The sequence below is a fragment of the Danio aesculapii genome, chromosome 9, assembly GCF_903798145.1.
Source record: "Danio aesculapii chromosome 9, fDanAes4.1, whole genome shotgun sequence".
Taxonomy (NCBI): domain Eukaryota; kingdom Metazoa; phylum Chordata; class Actinopteri; order Cypriniformes; family Danionidae; genus Danio; species Danio aesculapii.
Genome location: NC_079443.1, coordinates 45563361 through 45583039, shown reverse-complemented (window position 1 = coordinate 45583039; position 19679 = coordinate 45563361). Strand labels below are relative to the sequence as shown.

General features: G+C 33.7%; 1 protein-coding gene across 3 annotated transcripts in view; it reads right to left on the bottom strand.

Moving 5' to 3' along the window:
• The window catches only part of itprid2 (ITPR interacting domain containing 2), a 103441-nt gene that overhangs the window by 46960 nt on the left and 36802 nt on the right, over positions 1-19679 (bottom strand). For 2 of the 3 annotated variants that reach the window (XM_056465847.1, XM_056465848.1), the window contains exons 2-5: positions 12666-12873; positions 8484-8526; positions 4553-4602; positions 965-1018 (exon numbers count right to left, since the gene is read on the bottom strand). In XM_056465847.1, coding sequence (XP_056321822.1) covers positions 965-1018; positions 4553-4602; positions 8484-8526; positions 12666-12825 — 307 coding nt within the window. In that variant the 5' untranslated portion in view covers positions 12826-12873. Of the gene's footprint in view, positions 1-964; positions 1019-1194; positions 1351-4552; positions 4603-8483; positions 8527-12665; positions 12874-19679 lie in introns of those variants that run through there. The other variant, XM_056465849.1, reaches the window with a different exon arrangement.

Below are 19679 nucleotides of genomic sequence, written 5' to 3'. Positions count from 1 at the left end.
GGAAAAAAGGTTTTGTTTTTTACCCAGACATTTAAAAAGAATTTATTTTAGAGAAGTAACCACAATACTGTGATATTTTTTATCCAAGGTTATCATATCGTCAGAATCTTATATCGGCCCATACCTATATACGTTTGTTTTTAAGCATGTGTGTGTATTACATATTCATAATAAATATATAATAAACACATAAATCTTATGTCAAGCTCATTTTAATTTTGGATGTGATGAATCTTTGCCCAGCACTAATAAACACACATGTACATTTAATACATTTTTATAATAATAAGGAATAATATAAAACATAAGTAATTAAAAGCAATGATTTAACAGGTAACAAGAAATATTTATAGCTCAAAATTTTCCAATTTAGACGCCGACTCAATTCAATCCAATTCATGTTTATTTCTATAGCTCTTTTACAATGTAGATTGTGCCAAAGCAGCTTAACATAGAAGTTCTAGTAAATTGAAACTGTGTCAGTCCAGTTTTCAGAGTTTAGTTCAGTTCAGTGTGGTTTAATTTTCACTGCTGAAAGTCCAAACACTGAAGAGAAAATAGATTATGTGACAAAATGTTCAAGCCTAACACATTAAAACACACTCCCTAACCAAACATCAAATGTCAGACTTCTGCTACCCTTCACTTTTATTATTGAAGCATTCCTCCCCCGCAAACACATCTGCCATATACTGCACACCATGAAACCAGAGATAACTTATCAGATGTGCCAAGACCTGTCTTTTACCCCGAGTATCACATGCATGCGTGTGCATAGCACTGTTTGTCCTTTATAAAAACCAGAAGGCAAAAAGGGATCAACAACAGACATAATTTATTTCCTCAAAACACAAGCCGTCATTCACGTTTGTCAGGAAGCTCCGTTGGATTCCCGAAATGCCTTTTGCACATTCCTCAAAGCAAAAATCACACTGGATTGAGGAAGAAAGTGTACGGTACTTACCCTCAGCTCCCAGTGACAGATCATCTTCAAAACTACAGCCATTCTTCAGCGGCCCTGAAAGAAATAACAAAGACAAGAGCTTTCAGATGACAAACACTCAACAATTTCCTATTCTCATCTCCATTAAACACACACTTAGACGCATCAAAGCACCGTTCAATGCTGCTTTAGCTCGCACGCACTGAAAGGTTGAAGGTAAATATTTACTCTTTTTCCAGAAATTACCTTACCTACGGTGTTATCGGAACGGCTGCTGCTGGTGCAGTTCTGAATGACCTGATCCATAACACATTATCCAGCCGTTGGCTTCAGTCGAGCTTAGTGTTAAACTGAGAGGAAACGATCATCCGGAGTGTGTGTGTGGGGGTCTGATATTGGCTCTGAAGTATCGGTCGCAAGTGTGTGTGTGTAATGTGCATGCGCTGTTGTGCACTGAGAGAGAACTTGCTCCAAAGTTCACAAGGAGTGGTGGAAAAGAGAGTTGAGTAACCTTTTAGTGTAACACCTATTCATATGCTAACATGTAGATTCTGTACCGTAGAAGCCTTTGGAAATCAGTCATCAAGGAATTAAAACCAAAATACTATTATACACATGGAATCAGCTGTGCAATGTGATAGAATTTGGTGAATGTTAGCTTATTCTGTACATCTAAACAATGTATAGCAATATGGAGAAGTCATTGTTAATACTAAACAGCAAAAAGATAAAGGAACTCGAATGACTTTGCATGAAATTAAATGCTTTTACTTGAGAAAATATGATAAATATATCATATCTGACTTTAGAATGTACTACTCAAAGTAATAATAATAGTAATAATAATAATAATAATAATAATAATAATAATAATAATAACAGTTGTACAATTATATAATTTTTTTACAGAAAGAAAATTGAATTTAAGGGGAAAGGTAAACATAATTCATAGGCTTAACTTTAAAACCTATGTTTCAAGTTACACCTCAACCATTATTGGGTATCAATATGTCAGCATTCATTCATTCATTTTTTTTTTGACTTAGTCTCTTTAATAATCCGGGGTTGCCACAGCGGAATGAACCACCAATTTATCCAGCATATTTTTTTTACACAGCGGATGCCCTTCCAGCCGCAACCCATCTCTGGGAAACATCCATACACACTCACTCACACTCATACACAAGACAATTTAGCCTACCCAATTCACCTGTACCGCATGTCTTTGGACTGTGGGGGGAAATTGGAGCACCCGGAGGAAACCCACGCAAACGCTGGGAGAACATGCAAACTCCACACAGAAACGCCAACTGACCCAGCGACTTTCTTGCTGTGAGGTGACAGCACCACCTACTGCGACACTGCGTCGCACATATCGGGCATTTAAGTTAAAATAAGTAATAAAACAAATAAGTAAAAAAATAAATAAGTAATAAAATAAAAATGACTGATTTTCTGGTGGTAATTCCCAGAAACTAGCAAACAATTTTTCGATTAAAAAAAGAATAATAATAAAAAAAATTATATAAATATAATATTTCTATAATATAATATATAATATATATATTTATATGTTACAGCCGTATCCCAAAATGGATTAAATGGATTTATTTCTCTAAATTCTATACACAATACCCCATAATGACAATGTGAAAAATTATTTTTTTAATTGTTGCAAATCAAACCTGAAAAATCACATGTACAGAAGTATTCACAGCCTTTGCCGTGAAGCTCTAAATTGAGCTCAGGTACATTCTGTTTCCACTGTTCATTCTTGAGATGTTTCAGCAGCTTAATTGGAGTTCACCTGTGGTAAATTCAGTTGATTGGACATGATTTAAAAAGGCAAACACCTGTTTATATAAAGTCCCAGAGTTGACAGTGCAGGTCAAAGCACAAACCAAGCATGAAGACAAAGGAATTGTCTGTAGACCTCAGGGACAGGATTGTCTCGAGGTACAAGACTGGGGAAGGTTATAGAAAAATTTCTGCTGCTCTGAAAATGCCAATGAGCACAGTGGCCTCCATCATCCGTAAGTGGAAAATGTTTGGAACCACCAGGACTCTTCCTACAGCTGGCTGGCCATCTAAGCTGAGTGATCGGGGGAGAAGGGCCTTAGTCAGGAAGGTGATCAATAACCCGACGGTCACTCTGTCTGAGCTCCAGTGTTCTTCTGTGGAGAGAGGAAAACCTTACAGAAGAACAACCATCTGTGCAGCAATCCACCAATCAGACATGTATGGTAGAGTGGTCAGACGAAAGCCACTCCCTGCCTGGAATTTGCCAAAAGGCATCTGAAGGACTCTCAGACCACAAGATACAAAATTCTCTGGTCTGATGAGAAAACCAGGCACCGCTCATCACCAGGCTAATACCATCCCTACAGTAAAGCATGGTGGTGACAGCATCATGCTGTGGGGATGTTTTTCAGCAGCAGGAATTGGAAGACGAGTCAGGATAGAGGGAAAAATGCATGCAGCAATGTACAGAGACATCCTGAATGAAAACCTGCTTCAGAGTGCTCTTAACCTCAGACTGGGGCGACAGTTCATCTTCCAGCAGGACAATGACCCAAAGCACATCGCCAAAATATCAATGGAGGCTGTAATTGCTGCCAAAGAGAGACACTGCTCGCTGCAGAGTCATTTCAGCTCCAGCTAGGGAGAGTTTGAGCTCTCGCTCGTCCTCCTGTAAGCTGTTTTAATGCGTACACCCACCCCACCCCTCATCCCAACCCCTAGTGACATCACTCGTAGAAGAAGTGCAAGGAAGGAGGAGCTGGAGCTCAGCTCTGCCCAAGAGGCTCTGCAGTGAGCACCACTTGGCCAAAGGAGCATCAACAACGTATTGAGCAAAGGCTGCAAATACTGTACATGTGATTTTTCAGGTTTTTATTTTTAATAAATTTGCAACTATTTCACAAAATCTTTTTTTCACCTTGTCATTATGTGGTGTTGTGTGTAGAATTTTGAGGAAATAAATTAATTTAATCCATTTTGGAATAAGGCTCTAACATAAAAAATGTGGGAAAAGTGAAGCGCTATGAATTGCGAACTGAAATAAATATATTTCGATTATATGGTTTGGAATTGGATATTTTATGAGATTTATTTAATTTTTTTGCGATTATTTTGCGTTTAATTAAGAATTTTGCAAGATTGCAAAGATTTGCGACTTTAAACTAGGTAGTCTGTATAGAGCATGTCTTTGGACTGTGTGGGAAACCAGAGCACCTGGAAGTCACAACAACACAGGGAGAACATGCAAACTCCAAACAGAAATGCCAACTGGCCCAGACGGGACTCGAACCAGCGACCTTCTTGCTGTGAGGTGACAGTGCTAACCATTAGGCCACCATGTTGCACCTATAATGAAATTTCTTCGTTTTTAAATTAACACAAAGATTAAAAAATGTTGGGTTCCACACAATCAATTTGTGTTGGGACAACATAAGAAAATGAAGTTAACGTACTAGTTTTAACAAATTTAAGTGGATGCAACATAAAACAATTAAGTTTTCCCACTATAAAGCTCAACAATTGTGTTGTTTTAGCTCATTTTAAATAAGTAGTTTGTACAAACTTCACTGTTTTTGAGTGCAGACTCACCTCTGGACGGACTGCTGCTCTGTTCATCCAAAGAGGCCCCGAGAGGAGTCCTGTTAAAAGATCAATAACACGTCACATCCTCATTCAACTCGCCAAAACTCCCTCCAAAAATGTCACTCGAGCAGAAACACACACATACACACACACAAACACCCTTCCCTCTCTTCATACACAACAGCTGACGCAAAATCTCTTGGTTTAAGAAGCCTTCGTCTTGACACTTACAAAACACTAACTTCCAAATCCCCTGCCACTTTCATTAAGACACCTGCAGATCCAAACAGCAAGGGGGAAAAAAACCCCACATAAAATAAAGCTAATAATAGTCCGGCATGTTTCCCAACAGGACCAGAAGGAAATCCAGCAAACTCTGGTGGTTCAGACACTGAGGTTTCCTGCTGGAGGATGTCGGTGTCATGTGCATGTCTGTGTGTGTGTGTTTAATGATAATGAGCAGGAATTGGGAATAGGACAAGCACAAGGTGTTTTTATTGACCCAGTGTGTGGCGTTGACGTTCAAATAAAGCTGCTTTGGTGTCAGACGGGTTTACTGGGGGAATTTACACTGGAGAATTTTATTAAATCAACTCTGCAGGAACAGATCGAGCGTAATAAAAAGTTGTCATTGATCATACTCTTCTCATCCCAAAGATGTAATTTTGCTGGTTTTTGTAATAGATATATATTTCACTCAAAAGTTTGTAGTTAGTAATATTTTATGAAGGAATTTTTACTTTCATTACACCAGGATCAATGCAATAAAACTACATCAAAAGGTAATGTAGTGCTTTTATAGTTTTACAATGCTTTCATAATGTTACAAATAATAACAACAATAATAATAACAATAATAATAATAGCAACTAATAATAATATTAATAATAATTATTATTATTATTAATTCAGACAATAATAATAATAATAATAATAATAATAATAATTATTATTATTATTATTATTATTATTATTATTGTTAATAATAACATTAACAATAGTTAAGATATTATTATTATTATTATTATTATTATTATTATAATAACACTGTTATAACTATTATTATTATTATTATTATTGGTAGTAGTAGTAGTAGTAATAATATTATTATTATTATTTTGATTAATAATAATAATAATAACAGTGATATTATTATTATTATTATTATTATTATTACTAAAAATGACAGTGATATTATTATTATTTATTTTTATTATTATTATTTTTATTATTGTTGTCGTTGTTATTATTATTATTATTATTATATGAATTAATAACAACAACAACAACAATAATAATAATAATTATTATTATTATTGTTATTATTATTAATAATAATAAAATCATAATCATAATTGTCAAGACTTAGTTATTAATATTATTATTATCATCATCATCTGAATTAATAATATTAATAATTAATATTATTAAAATAATAATAATAATAATAATAATAATAATAATAATAATAATAATATCACTGTTATAACATAATATTAATAATAATTATAACAATAATAATAATAATTATTATTATATAATATTAATATCGCTGTAATTTTATTAATCCTAATCATAATAATAATAATAATGTAATTATTATTATTATCTGAATTAACAAAAACAACAATAATAATATCACTATTATTATTTTATTATTATATAAAATAATAATAATAATTTATAAATAAATAATAATTAAAAATAATATTTCTTTCTTTTAAATAATACATAATTTGATAAAAAAATATATAGGTTTGCCCAAAAAAATATCCCTATTCTTGTTGGACTGAATATATTTTATGATTTTAATTTACTGGACATTATTTTTATAACTAAATGTAATTTGGCTTAATTTGAGTAATTTGTTTGAACTTATAAAAGCTATGTAACTTTATAAATGAAAAATACATTTTAAACATGCTTATGATAACATTACAGTAAAAAGACAAAAAAAATGCCTTTTTGTTAAACTAATAATAAATTGTTGATGAATGTTATACATTTCATAATTCAAAAAAAAGAGATTTGGCTTCATTTGAGTTATTTTATCATTCTCATGTAACATAAACATACATAATCAGTTTAGTCCCTTTATTTATCTGGGGTCACCACAGCGGAATGAACCGCCAACGTATACAGCATGGGAATCATCTTATACAGTAATGGGAAACATACATACATACATAGTCATTCACACACATACACTACAGCCAATTTAGCTTATCCAATTCACCTATAGTGCATGTCTGGACTGTGGGGGAAACTAGAGCACCACACGAACACGGGAAGAATATACAAACTCCACACTGAAATGCCAACTGACCCAACTGGGACTTAAACCAGCAACCTTCTTGCTGTGAGGTGACAGTGCTAACCACTAAGCCACCATGTTGCCCTGATGATCTCTTTATTATAATAAAAAATACAAGCATGAAGCCCTCAAAAACAACTTCTGAGAAAATTCCTGAGTTCCACACAGCAATTAAATATTATGACGTAACCAACAACAAACAGTTATCACATGTTCCTCACACACAACCCCCACCCCTTTGAAAACGGAGTTATAGACAAAGCCAAATTACCTTCAAAAAGAGAAGAAAAAATAACAAACAAACAAACAAACATGCAAGGCTTCCTTTTAGATAAAGAAAAGGCAGAGAGAGGCGTGTAGCAGCAATCCTGGTATCTGCCTTTTGTTTTTCACATGCACGGTTTATGTTGGCCATGAGGAACTTATCTATGGTAAATCAATAGCTACGTTTCCATCCACCTATTTTTATGAGCATTTTGGATATGGGAATTAAAAATAATAATAATAATAATAATAATAATAATAAAAATAATAAATAAATAAAATAAAATAAAAATCGGTTGATGGAAACACCGAGATGTGGATACATTTTGATAATGCGCTTAAGTGCATAACTGAGGATAAACTTTTAATTCGATATGAAAAGATGCGCATAAGCAACAATGGGAACACTTTTTAACGAACTAATTCCAGTATGCCCAAAAAAAAAAAAAGTCATGCGATTTTGTTATAAGAGATCATGTGATGATAAAGATGTGTGTGAATGGATAAACCAGCAGGCTGAGCACTTTGTAAAACATCTGACATGTTGTTTTGGTCATTCTAAAATGCCATAACCATTTCAGTCTTAGTGTTATTACATTATTATTGACCTCTAAAAATCTGCACCTGAGCTTCGTGTCTCATGCCTTCAAACAGCACCACACGTTCATTATGTGTCGGTATTGTCTTCTGAGGCGAAACTCATGAAATAAAGAAAAGATTCACGCAGTGCAGCAAATTCCATTTTTACTGTTGATATTTGGCACCAGTTAATCAGGAAATGATGATTTTGTTCTCTTTGACTCGTTGGATGAAAACGCTGCTTTATTCGCACGTCTTTTATGCGCTATTTCAGTTTAGCACATAAATTAATTCACATTTTTGGATGGAAACATAGCTAATGAGCTTTTCTTCTATAGCACATCACAAAAAAAAACACACACACACCAAAAAAAACAAACAAACCCAGCAGCCTGGAAGTAAAGAAAGAAAGACTAAAAACTCTCAGAGGACAACTTCAGCATTAATAGGCCCCAACGGACCCAAATCATTTTTTCAGTGTATATGTTGGCTATCCCAAAAAAAAAAAAACAGCAGCACAAAGGACAATAGTCAGTCTTCACAACAAACGACTTTCCTGACTCTGGGAAGATCACAGTCTGAACCCACTGAAGTATTCACACCATTCTCTCAAATTTACTGCTTGTCAGAGACTCCAAAGACAGCGGACAGAGCGCTTTTCTCTGCCCTGAACGCATTTGTTTACTTACCAATTCACGTCACACATCGCAGCCTGTAAACAGTTTTTTTTTTCCTCACGCATTTGCATTTGTGCTTTATGAGGTTTGTCAGGGAACTCACCTACAGGTCCTGAGCCAGTTCTCCACCTGATTTGGATTACGACCTGAGGAGAAAAAAAAAGAAAGCAAAATGCTAGTAAGCGTACTGTGAAATAAACTAATTCATTTGCCTAAAAGCTGCTATAAACAAACGGTCAACAAGAAAAAGAAGAGCTGCGATGGTGAACAGAGAGTGTTTTCTCTGAACTACCGCTGTGGTCTGAGTGTCTTTCTTTTTCTAGAAACATTTATTTGCACTTAATTGGTTTATCATGACTTGAATAGAGAATCAAATGCCAAGTCAAGCAGCCAAACCTCTGTAATCTCTCCCTGCTGCGTTTATTACCACTTCCCGTTGACCTTCCAGCAAAAGCTCTTAACCCCCAAAACACCTCCGAAACCACATATAGACTGGAAAAAATGATTTTATTCAGGCTTCTCATTTAAAATGAGCTGAAACAACACTATCCTTGAGATTTTTTTGGACAACTTAATTGTTTTATGTTTGATCAAGTTAAATTTGTTAATTGCTTTGTGATGGGACAACATGAAGGAATTGTGTGAAACTCTGCTGAGTTTATTAACACTTCCCATTGACCTTATAGCAAAAGCTCTTAACCCCTAAAACACCCCCAAAACCACATATACACTGAAATAATGATTATATTCAGGCTTCTCATGTACAATGAGCTGAAACAACACAATTCTTGAAATTTTTTTGGTGGGAAAACTCAATTGTTTTAGGTTTAATCTGCTTAAAAATGTTAAATTAACTTAATCGATTTGTGTTGAGAGAACATGAATGAATTGTGTGAAACCCTGCTGAGTTTATTAACACTTCCCGTTGACCTTCCAGCAAAGCTCTTAACCCCCAAAACACATCTGAGCACACATATACATTCACAAAAATGATATTATTCGGGCTACTTATTTAAAACGAGCTGAAAAAACACATTTCTTGAGATTTTTTTTTGGACAACCTAATTGTTTTATGTTTGATCAAGTTAAATTTGTTAACTTAATCGTTTTGTGTTGGGACAACATGAAGGAATTGTCTGAAACCCTGCTGAGTTTATTAACACTTCCCGTTGACCTTCCAGCAAAGCTCTTAACCCCAAAACACTGCCGAACCCACATATACACTCAAAAAATTATTGTATTCAGGCTACTGAATAAAAAACGAGCTGAAACACAATTCTTGAGATTTTTTTGAGGACAACTTAATTGTTTTATGTTCAATCCACTTAAATCTGTTAACTTAATTGACTTGTGCAGGGACGACATGAATGCATTGCGTGGAACCCTGCATTATTTACAGTGTAGAGTATAAAAACGTCTAGTATAGTTTGGCATTCTTGAATGAAAATGAATATCAGCCTTAAGCATGCATTTATTTCTAGGTGTCTGTTTACAACAATGTTTACAGTATTTCTCAATATCGCCAAATCTTTACAGCCCAATAAATGTTGACATTTACGTAATGCAGACTGTTATCTGTAGGCTTAATTGATGGAAAAGTGTGGTAAAATTAGCTCTGTGATTTTTAAAAGAAGCAATACAATCTGAATCAAGCAAAGAATGTGTTAAAATATTAGGTTTCAGGCTACATAGTGGACTTGCAGTACATCCTTGATGACAATATGAGCTTAAGTGTTTATTGAATATCTTCAAAGTATAACAATAAGCTGATTAATACCGATTATGATGCTGATTAAATCTAATGTCAATACTAAAATCATTATTCAAAATCCACTACTGTTTGCAGGTCTTCTGTATTTTTCAAGTTTTACATTTCTTAAACAATTTATTATGGTAAGCATTGTTTTGTTTTTTATTCCTTTGCATTGTTACATTTAAATGCACATTATTAAAATTACTAATTTGATAATATTATTAATTCTTAATAATAATAAAAATAATAATAACAACAACAACAACAACAACAATATTAACAATACTTAATAACAAATCAATTCTAACTGTTGAAAGAATGGCAGAAATATTTTATCTAGATTTCTATTGCATTTTAGTTCTTGTATTACATATTTTGAATCCACACCACATCTTCAATGGTTCATAATGGTCGCTTGACTGAAATAACAAATTTCAGTAAATCCAGCTCTCGTACTATAATACGGTAATTTAATTTAATATGAGCTGAAACAACACAATTTATGACTGAAAAAAAAAATCAACCCTTAATAATTTACAGTAATATACATTAAATGCTGTATACAGTAGTATAGTATCAGCAACCAAAGAACCAAACAAAAACACCAACCATTACTCAAGCATTGTCCCTTTTTCTGAGGCTGCTGAAGTCTTATCCTCCAAATTACACATTTCTAAAGATTCAACCTTAGCATTATATATATATGTAGTCAGAAAATTCAACCCAAATAGTATATATAGTAAATGTGTATAACCAAACAAACTTGGAAAAAATCTCAAACCACTACTCCAGCACTGTTTTCAATGTTTTCAAATTAAGTATTTGTTTTGGTAAAAGGTATTCAGATCAAACCAAACAAATTTGAAAACATTGGAGGCATTTCTCCAAAAACTGGGTTGTAAAAGTCTTATCCTCCAAATTTAATATTTCAGAAAATTCAAACCCAAATTCTAGAATAGAACCAAACAAACAAGGGAGGGGAAAAAATAAAATAAATAAATAAATCAACCACTACTTTAACATTTTTCCTGAGCAAAACGAACGGAAAAAAAAAATATATAAAATAAAAAAAAAATAAAAAAAAAAAATATATATATATATATATATATATATATATATATATATATATATATATATATATATATATATATATATATATAAAGCATTTCTCGATTAACCAAAGCATTGTAGCTGTTTCTGAGGCTGTCGAAGTCTCATAATTTGGATTATTCTCAAAATAAAATATGACAGCATGTCATATTTGATATACAGTAAATGTAGTATAGAACCAAACAAACTTGGAAAAGTCTCAACCATAACAAATTAAATAAACAGTTCTTCATGGTTTTCTGGAGAGTTTGAGGTACAGAAATTAAACAAATCTTTCATCAAAGTTGTCCCAAAACTAGTCAAAAACATCCATTCTTGTCTAAAGACAATTTTGAACCATTTTGATTTATTTGCCTCAAATGTTGACTACTATATTACAGTATTATCTTCATTATAGAAATGTATAGAAATACAATTTATCTTTGTTAATTGTTGGTTTACAAATTTTATAACTTATAGTGCCCGAATGGGTTAAATTTGCTTGAAATTGTACATAATCACAAACTATAAATAAATGTTGATTTGTTCTAACCTGTGTTTTCTTGTTAATTACAATCCAAACTCTAACATTCCGAGCAATCTTGGAAAAAGTTGGAAGCATTTCTCCAATAACTAAGCACTGTAACTGTTTCTGAGGCTCTCAAAGTAAGTCTTATATTCTAAATTACACATTTCTGAATATTCAATTTAAGAATTTTATGTATAATATAGTAAATGTAGTTGTTACGACCCTGGCCGGACCCTGGGGGACATGGATGTCTAAACAGCAAACAAAAGTCTAAATCTACACACCCACAAAACAAGAATACACAATCAAAAATAACACTTGCAACTATATTTTTCTACAGCACCCAATCACTAAACAACATGCCCGGGGCTCGCCCGGGATAAAGATATAAGATCAAACAACCTTGGATAAATCTCAACAATAATGCCAACAATGTACCATTTTCTGAGAAAATTTAACAAACTTGAACAAATATGAATAATTTCTTTATTAACTGAAGCACTGCCGTTTCTGAGGTTGTCGAACTTTAATAATTTGGATTATCCTCCAAATAAAATGTCAAACCAAATATTATATGCAGTAAATGTAGTATAGAACTAAACAAACTTGGAAAAATCTTAACCATTACTCCAGCATTGTACCTTTTCCAAGCACCAAAACAAAATTTGAAGCATTTCTCATTTAATCAAAGCACTGTAGCCGTTTCTGAGGCTGTCAAAGTCTTATATTCTAAATTACACATTTCTGAATACTCAACCTATTATATCAAGTATTATACATGCAGAAATGTAGCACAGAACCAAACAAACTTGTAAAAATCTCAATCACTACTCCAGCATTGCACCCTTTTCAGAGCAAAACCAAACAAACTTGACAAAAATAAAAGCATTTCTCCAACAACAAAAGCACTGTACCTGCTTCTGAGGCTGTGGAAGTCTTCTCCTCCATAGGCTGCTGGGCAGACAGCGGCTCTTTTGCGCCCTGGTCCTGAGACTCAGACGCCTGCCAGGAGTCTCGGCTCTGAGCCCAGGCCCTCCTCTTGAATCTGGCAGGGGGCGATTCAACCTCCTCCATGTCCTTGTCCTCGGCTTGAGCGGGACACTACAATGGGGGACGGGTCGCCTGAAGATAAGAAAAAAAGAACGGACTCAGACCTGAATTACACTAAAACAATACGTAGACTTCATCTCTTCACAAGGATTGAGAGCCATCTTATGTCAAACAAGAGACTTTTTTTGTAAGACAAATGATGTAAACCTTTGCACACTTCAGAACTGAACTGCATGAGCCAACATGTCTTGGGTGTTGACTGAATAGTATATTGAAAAGCACTGTCTAGTCACATTGACACTCAAAAGTACTTTCTAGATAATATTCCCTCTTAATGTGAAGAGCATGCGATGGCTGCAATCCAAATCAGACTGATGTTAGCTTAAATATGAATGAAATCCAACTTTCAAGAATAATTACAGTAATTATTTGTATTGCTTAAAGTCATACATGGCATTAAATGATGATAATACATCAGACCCCCTAGTTTTTCGTAATGGAACAATGGAACTTATTCTATTAAAAATATTTTGCAAGTTAATTCATATACTTTTGTTAAAGGTGCAGTAGGTGATTGTCTTTAGAAACATTTTTTGTTGTTCTGGTTGAGAGTCTACATTCCAATAGACAAAATACCATGTTCGTAAACATTCAGAATGCGTGTGCAGTGAGGATGTAGGAAAAAAACGGGAGCGCAAGCATTTACAGCGAAGGAATGACATTTGATGTGGTACAGAGTTTGTTGCGGTCTTAGAAATGAGTTATATTGATTACATTTTAGATATATGATTTACATAATGCTTTCAGCGTATTATAACAGCTTGATCACCCAGTGATAAGCACAGGGATTCTGCAAAATTAACGTTAATGTGAGCGGCGTTTGTCTAACAGGCTCTTCTGCGATAGCACCCTCCCAATGGATATTGAATAAGACGAAACGGCCAAGCATCAAGCTCGAAAACTAAAAACCGAGGTAAGATAAGGAAAAAAGTCAGGACTATACAAGGTCAGAGTAATTAATCATCAACGAGCAAAACTGCATTCTTACAGCAAACTAACTACACTTGTATGGCAGGGTATGTGAACTTACACTTTCACGTTTCATTCTAAGCATTCAGTGTTTGCAGGTTTATTAACCATATTTAACTGTTTTTGCTGAAATCATTGCTGCAATCAAAAACGAATAATGTGTATTATTCAGCATAGCGTGAACTTACCTGATATGAAATGAGAACGACAGAGTCCAGCACTTTTAATTAGGTCCTAACTCCATTCAGCTCCCTCTTAGCCAAAAACGTCTGCGGTTGGCATTAAAAGCAGTGTAGTGTACGGTAAAAGTTACGTTTTCTATTTCTGGACTTCGAATTTGGCATCCTACCGCACAACAGGGCATGTTTGCTATTGCGACCAGTCTCTTTTTGTAACCGGGAGCCCGTGTGAGGTCATGTGTGACGTAGGTTGGTAATTTGTCTATAGTTATGATTAAAGTAAATGATATAAATGTATTTTTATATTCTGGGTAAGGCATATGACTAAATTATGTTCATCCAATTAAAACTGTGTCAGGCCGACATCTCCCATATAATTCTGACATGTAGCTTAAACTGTCTGTCAGCAAACGCAGATTTGAGCTACTGCGCACCTGTTTGTACGTAGCTCTGCCGTTTGTGCATACACGTGCTGCGCGTTCACGAGAGAGAGAGAGAGGGGGAGAGAGAGAGAGAGAGAGAGAGAGGGGTAAAAACATGCTGAATCAAAATGAATCAATATTGGAGTTACTTTTGCACGCTGGCGGAAGGACGACACCACCATGGCTGAAGTATTTCTTTTAGACAGGTAATGTTCCGTTTTAAAACTATTTTAGTCACGCAGAGCTGATGTAGATAGTGTTGTTATGAATGGGTTATATGCACAGAAGTGTTGTGGCAGAATTTTATGGCAAAAATTATTTCGGGTTGATCCTCCAACAAGGGCTTAATGGATAGGAATTGCAAAGGCAATACACTGTATGGAGAAACTGAGAAACTTTTAACCTAAGACTTGACTCAAAAAAAGGGCAACAAGTATTGGCAGAAATGGACTCTAAATAGAGGTACAAAACTGTACCCTTTAGGGTACCAGCCCAGTGACGGACCACTTGTACCCTAAAAGGTACAATTTTGTACCTTTTCTTCTGGGTGCAGTAAGCTAAAAAACAAGAAAGAAATTAACTTGCTTTCAAGGTGGCCCAAAAAAAACTGTTCAACAGGAATACATGTATGCTTGGCAAGAACAAAAATTAGAGGGAACATTTCTTCCTGAAATTACTGGAAAATCAAATAAGAGATGAAGGCCATGTGAAGACAAAAACAACAAATAACCAGCATGAGAAACTAATCACATCTTCAGCTGTTCCAAGATTCCTGTCAATAAGGAGCAGGAGTGAAAGATGAAGGAGAGAGGGAGACTGAGAGTCTTAAATAGATGATAAAAAAAAGTCAAAAAAACAAGTTTAGCAGGAAATGTCTGTTTAGCTGAAAGATTACAAGCTGGTGCCGAGTCATTTCCTGTTTTGGATCTGGCACTTTTTGAAGGAACAGATGAGCCAGACCAAATGGGACGGATTTATAATTCAGCTTTAGTTCTGATCTCCCACATTTCACACACTGCTATTAATAGCCTGCGACTATTTTTAGACTGATCATAGAAGCGTGGCTAAAATGAAAAGCCTTTTTAACAGTCATATACCACCTCATTTTATTATCAAAGCGCTGATTTTAATAAAATAGGTCAACATTAGGGAATCTACCAGGCTTGAATGTAACTTACTGAATCAACATTTTTTATAATCTGCAAAATTGGTTTAGAGTCCCTTAAGTGACTTCAGATCAGGGAAGCTGTTATGCTTTTCACTTTAATGCATAACGTTGACTAAGAATGACAAACATAAGCAAAAATACAATGTCACTAAATGAGATTTCTCCTCATAGAACTCCCTCACATGCCTTAATTGTATACATCCCAATATATCAGAAAATATATATCAGGAATTTTAACCCCCTAGAGTTTTAAACAGTTGAGTTTTAGCATCTTGAATCCATTCAGCTGATCTCTGGTGGAAGCACTTTTAGCTTAGCATAGATCATTGAATCGGATTAGACCATTAGCATCTTGTGCAAAAACATCAAAAATGTTTTGGTAATTTTCCTTTTTAAAGTCCCCAAGAAATCAAAACTAACCATATGATTTATTAGCTCACATTGCCAGTTTTGTGGTGAACAATTCATCTGTTCATTAAAAAAAAATAATAGTTTTCCCTTCTAGTCTTTAATTGAAATCTGAAAATGCACTTCCTGTTTGTTTTCAGTTAAGTTATCAGATTATTCAATTCAATTCATGTTTATTCCTATAGCGCTTTTACTCACCATTAAAAGGATGGTTTATCCAAAACTGAAAATTCTGTCACCATTAACTCAGCCTTTTCTTGTTCTAAACCTGTTTTACTTTGTTCTGATGTTGAACAACAATATACAATCAATCAAGATGGTTCGTTTATTTTTTTTTTATTTATATTGTCAGACATTTCACAAAATGTGTTAAATCAGCTGCACAAACGGATTGGCATGCTGAAAATCCTTTAAAATTGATAGATAAAAAAAGATTTGACATGTATTGTGATAAGTATCGATATCGTCTAATATGAAAAAAATTATTGTGATAAAAAAAATGATTGTGATAATTTTTCTGCCATATCACCCAGCCCTAGATGTCAATAATGTTTCGAGTGGATTACTGAGTGTTTTTGTGATCCACAACTTTGATTTTTAGAGATGTGTGTTCAAGCCGTTACACTTCTGTCAGATGCAGTTCAAGTGCATTACTGCATTACATTACTGCATTATAGAGCAAACTATATTACCGGCATTAATATGAACAGGTATGTAACGTTAAGCCATACTATTTCCAAAAAAAAAAAAAAAAAGTACGTTAGTGATACTCTGCTGGCTGATTGGCATGTTAACTCTAATTGGCAGTAGTTTATGTTTTATTAAGTTAGTTTGTATTGTGTAGTATTTACTTCGGTATGTGTTTTCCTGTCATTTCAAAATGCTATGTGCCAAAATGCTAATGCTTTGTGCAAGTGTTTCAATCAGTGTGTTAGTACGGTTGTATGTGTGTCAAACATTTTGGTGAATTACATTTGTTTGGGTTGGTTGTATATTTGAAAAATAGAAAACTATCAGTTTTGCGATGACGATGCTCCAATTAAATGGCACAAAATGTCGTCTGACTGTACGTGTAAATGACTCACAGATGTTGTTTTTCATTCCTATAAGATTGCATTTTTAAATAATCCGTCCAGGAGGTGGCGCTGATCAACAAAAGTATTAGTTTAAAGATGTTAAAAGCAAGTAAAAGATTAAAACTATCGTTTCAAAGCTGTCCGAACGTGACTGTTTATACGCATCAAGCTGGAAACCAGAAGTTCTTAGCATCCTCCTTACGCATACATGCAAAGTATAATGGGTAATTTTGCATTCCAAGTAAAAGGTCTATACTCAACAACAATATTTTATATAATATTTTAACAATATAGTATATTTTTTCAGCATCGTGCAGCTCTTATTATTACTATATAAAATATACTGTAATTTTTTTTACAAGGGTTAGTCTAGGTTTCCTCTGAAAATCGGTTCACAGTTTCAAATCCCACCAAAGCTTTTGTTATTTTTGGACTCCTTGATGGAGTGCATGTCAAATCTCTAGAGAAAGTTAAAAGGAAGCAAATGCTACATAGATTCCCTAAAAAACGTCAAACGCCCCTTTTCTCATTAAAAACAAATTGTTTATTTGGAACACTCAATGATAAATTACTTTAGCACAAAAAATATGCCTTCTTTAGCATCATGCCAAGCGTCATTTAGGCTACACATCGCATTAGCAAACGATGATTGGCCAAGAACAGCATATCCATTCACATCTTTAAAGTCGAAGTATTAACAAAAAGTGTGTAAATGTGACACTACTACTAGTCATAACACTGCTTTGATAAACTCTGTCAAAACAGAGCCAAATGCTAATGTAAATAGAATCAAAACAGGGAAGCGTGTTGACAAATTAAACGAGACAACACAAAAGTCTTTGTCAGTAAGCCTTGCAACAAGCTTCATTCTCTTTCCACAAACAGCATAGTTGTTTAATTGGATAAACGCAGCACAACTCGTGCTCTCCGCTCCATTTTGGACCTGTGTTTTGTAAACAGTGCAGACGCAGTTACATATTCTGCTTTAAATGGGTAGAGAGTTGAGAAGAAGGAAGGGGAAAGCAGCGACTTCACATAAATAAGTGCTACTAAGCAACCTCAAGCATCTGCTCATACACCAATCACAGCACAGATGCAGAGTGTTAACTGAAGGAAAACTTTAAATACACAAATGGCAAACCGTAAACAGAATGCTCCGTTTTCCCGGCAATCCAGCTGTGTTTTTGTTATGAAACTGGAGTTACGCAAGATATTTGCATAAGCACAGAAAATTTAGCTTTGATTTTTAAATCGATCTTATATTTGTTTTTTATTTATTTATTTATTGTTTTTCAAGTCACAGCTAAACTTAAGGTAAACCTCTGTGTTTGTACTTTCCCCCAGTGACTGTGTTTACATGGACATCAGTATTCGAATTGCTTGCCAAATTATTAATTTGCCAACTTTAACTGCAGTTTGGTACTTTCACTTTCATTCAGGAACATTTCGTGCATGCTCCCATGACAAACGAGATATTGGATGCAAGCAACTGTTGCAAGAGTGTTGTTTTAATGTAATGTTACGCCTGGCAAATAGAACAAAAAAAACCCTCCGCATTTTTCGGTAACTTAGATGCACTTGGTAGGTAACGTAGCGCCAGAAAGCTGTGTGTGTATAGACTATCCTGTCACAAAATGCGGTGAAAATCCTACACATCCAACATACTCGGAGACGTCACGATGTACTGGCTAGTACAGACATCCACTCTCCATGTTGGGATACAAACAAGGATCTAATCACCGAATTTGCTCGAAATAACGCAAAAACAACCAATTTTTAATTTTTAGTGAAGTATATGTGTCCTAATAGTGTTTATTGCAGCTTGGGACACATATATGACTGTCAACAGCTCAAAAAAAGTTTTTTGGTGTTTTGTGACCCTTTATAAAAAAAAAAATTAATAAAAAACTAAAACATTGACTGATTATGGAACCCCCAAAACTAAAAGCTCTGTTAAATATAAATTTGTATATTAAATTGAATAATAATTATAATCTGAATTATATACATGATATAATTGTAAAATAAATAGCAATATTATTATAATATTAAATATAACATTGAATAATTATCTGTTTGAATGACTATAATCTGAATTATTAACATAATATAAATGTAAAATAATAACAATGATATTAACAATAATTAGACATTAATATTAATAATAGCATAAATTAATATTATGACAATTACAACAACAAATGTTATTATTATTATTATTATTATTATTATTATTATTATTATTATTATTATTATTATTCATAGCAATAACAATAATAATAAAGCAATAATCAGAAAATAATAATAATAAATTGGTTGTTGCAATAATTATCATAAAAGTTATAATAATAAATGATAATAATAAATGAATAAAATTACAATAACAACAAATGTTACTAATAATATTGTTATTACTATAATAATAACAACAACAACAACAACAACAATAATGATTAATTGGTTTTTGCTGTAATTATCATAATTTAAAGTTATGATAATAATAAATTACTTGTATAATTACAAAAACAACAAATGTTACTTTACTTTTATTTTTTATTACTATTATTATATTAATTCTACTACTACTACTACTAAT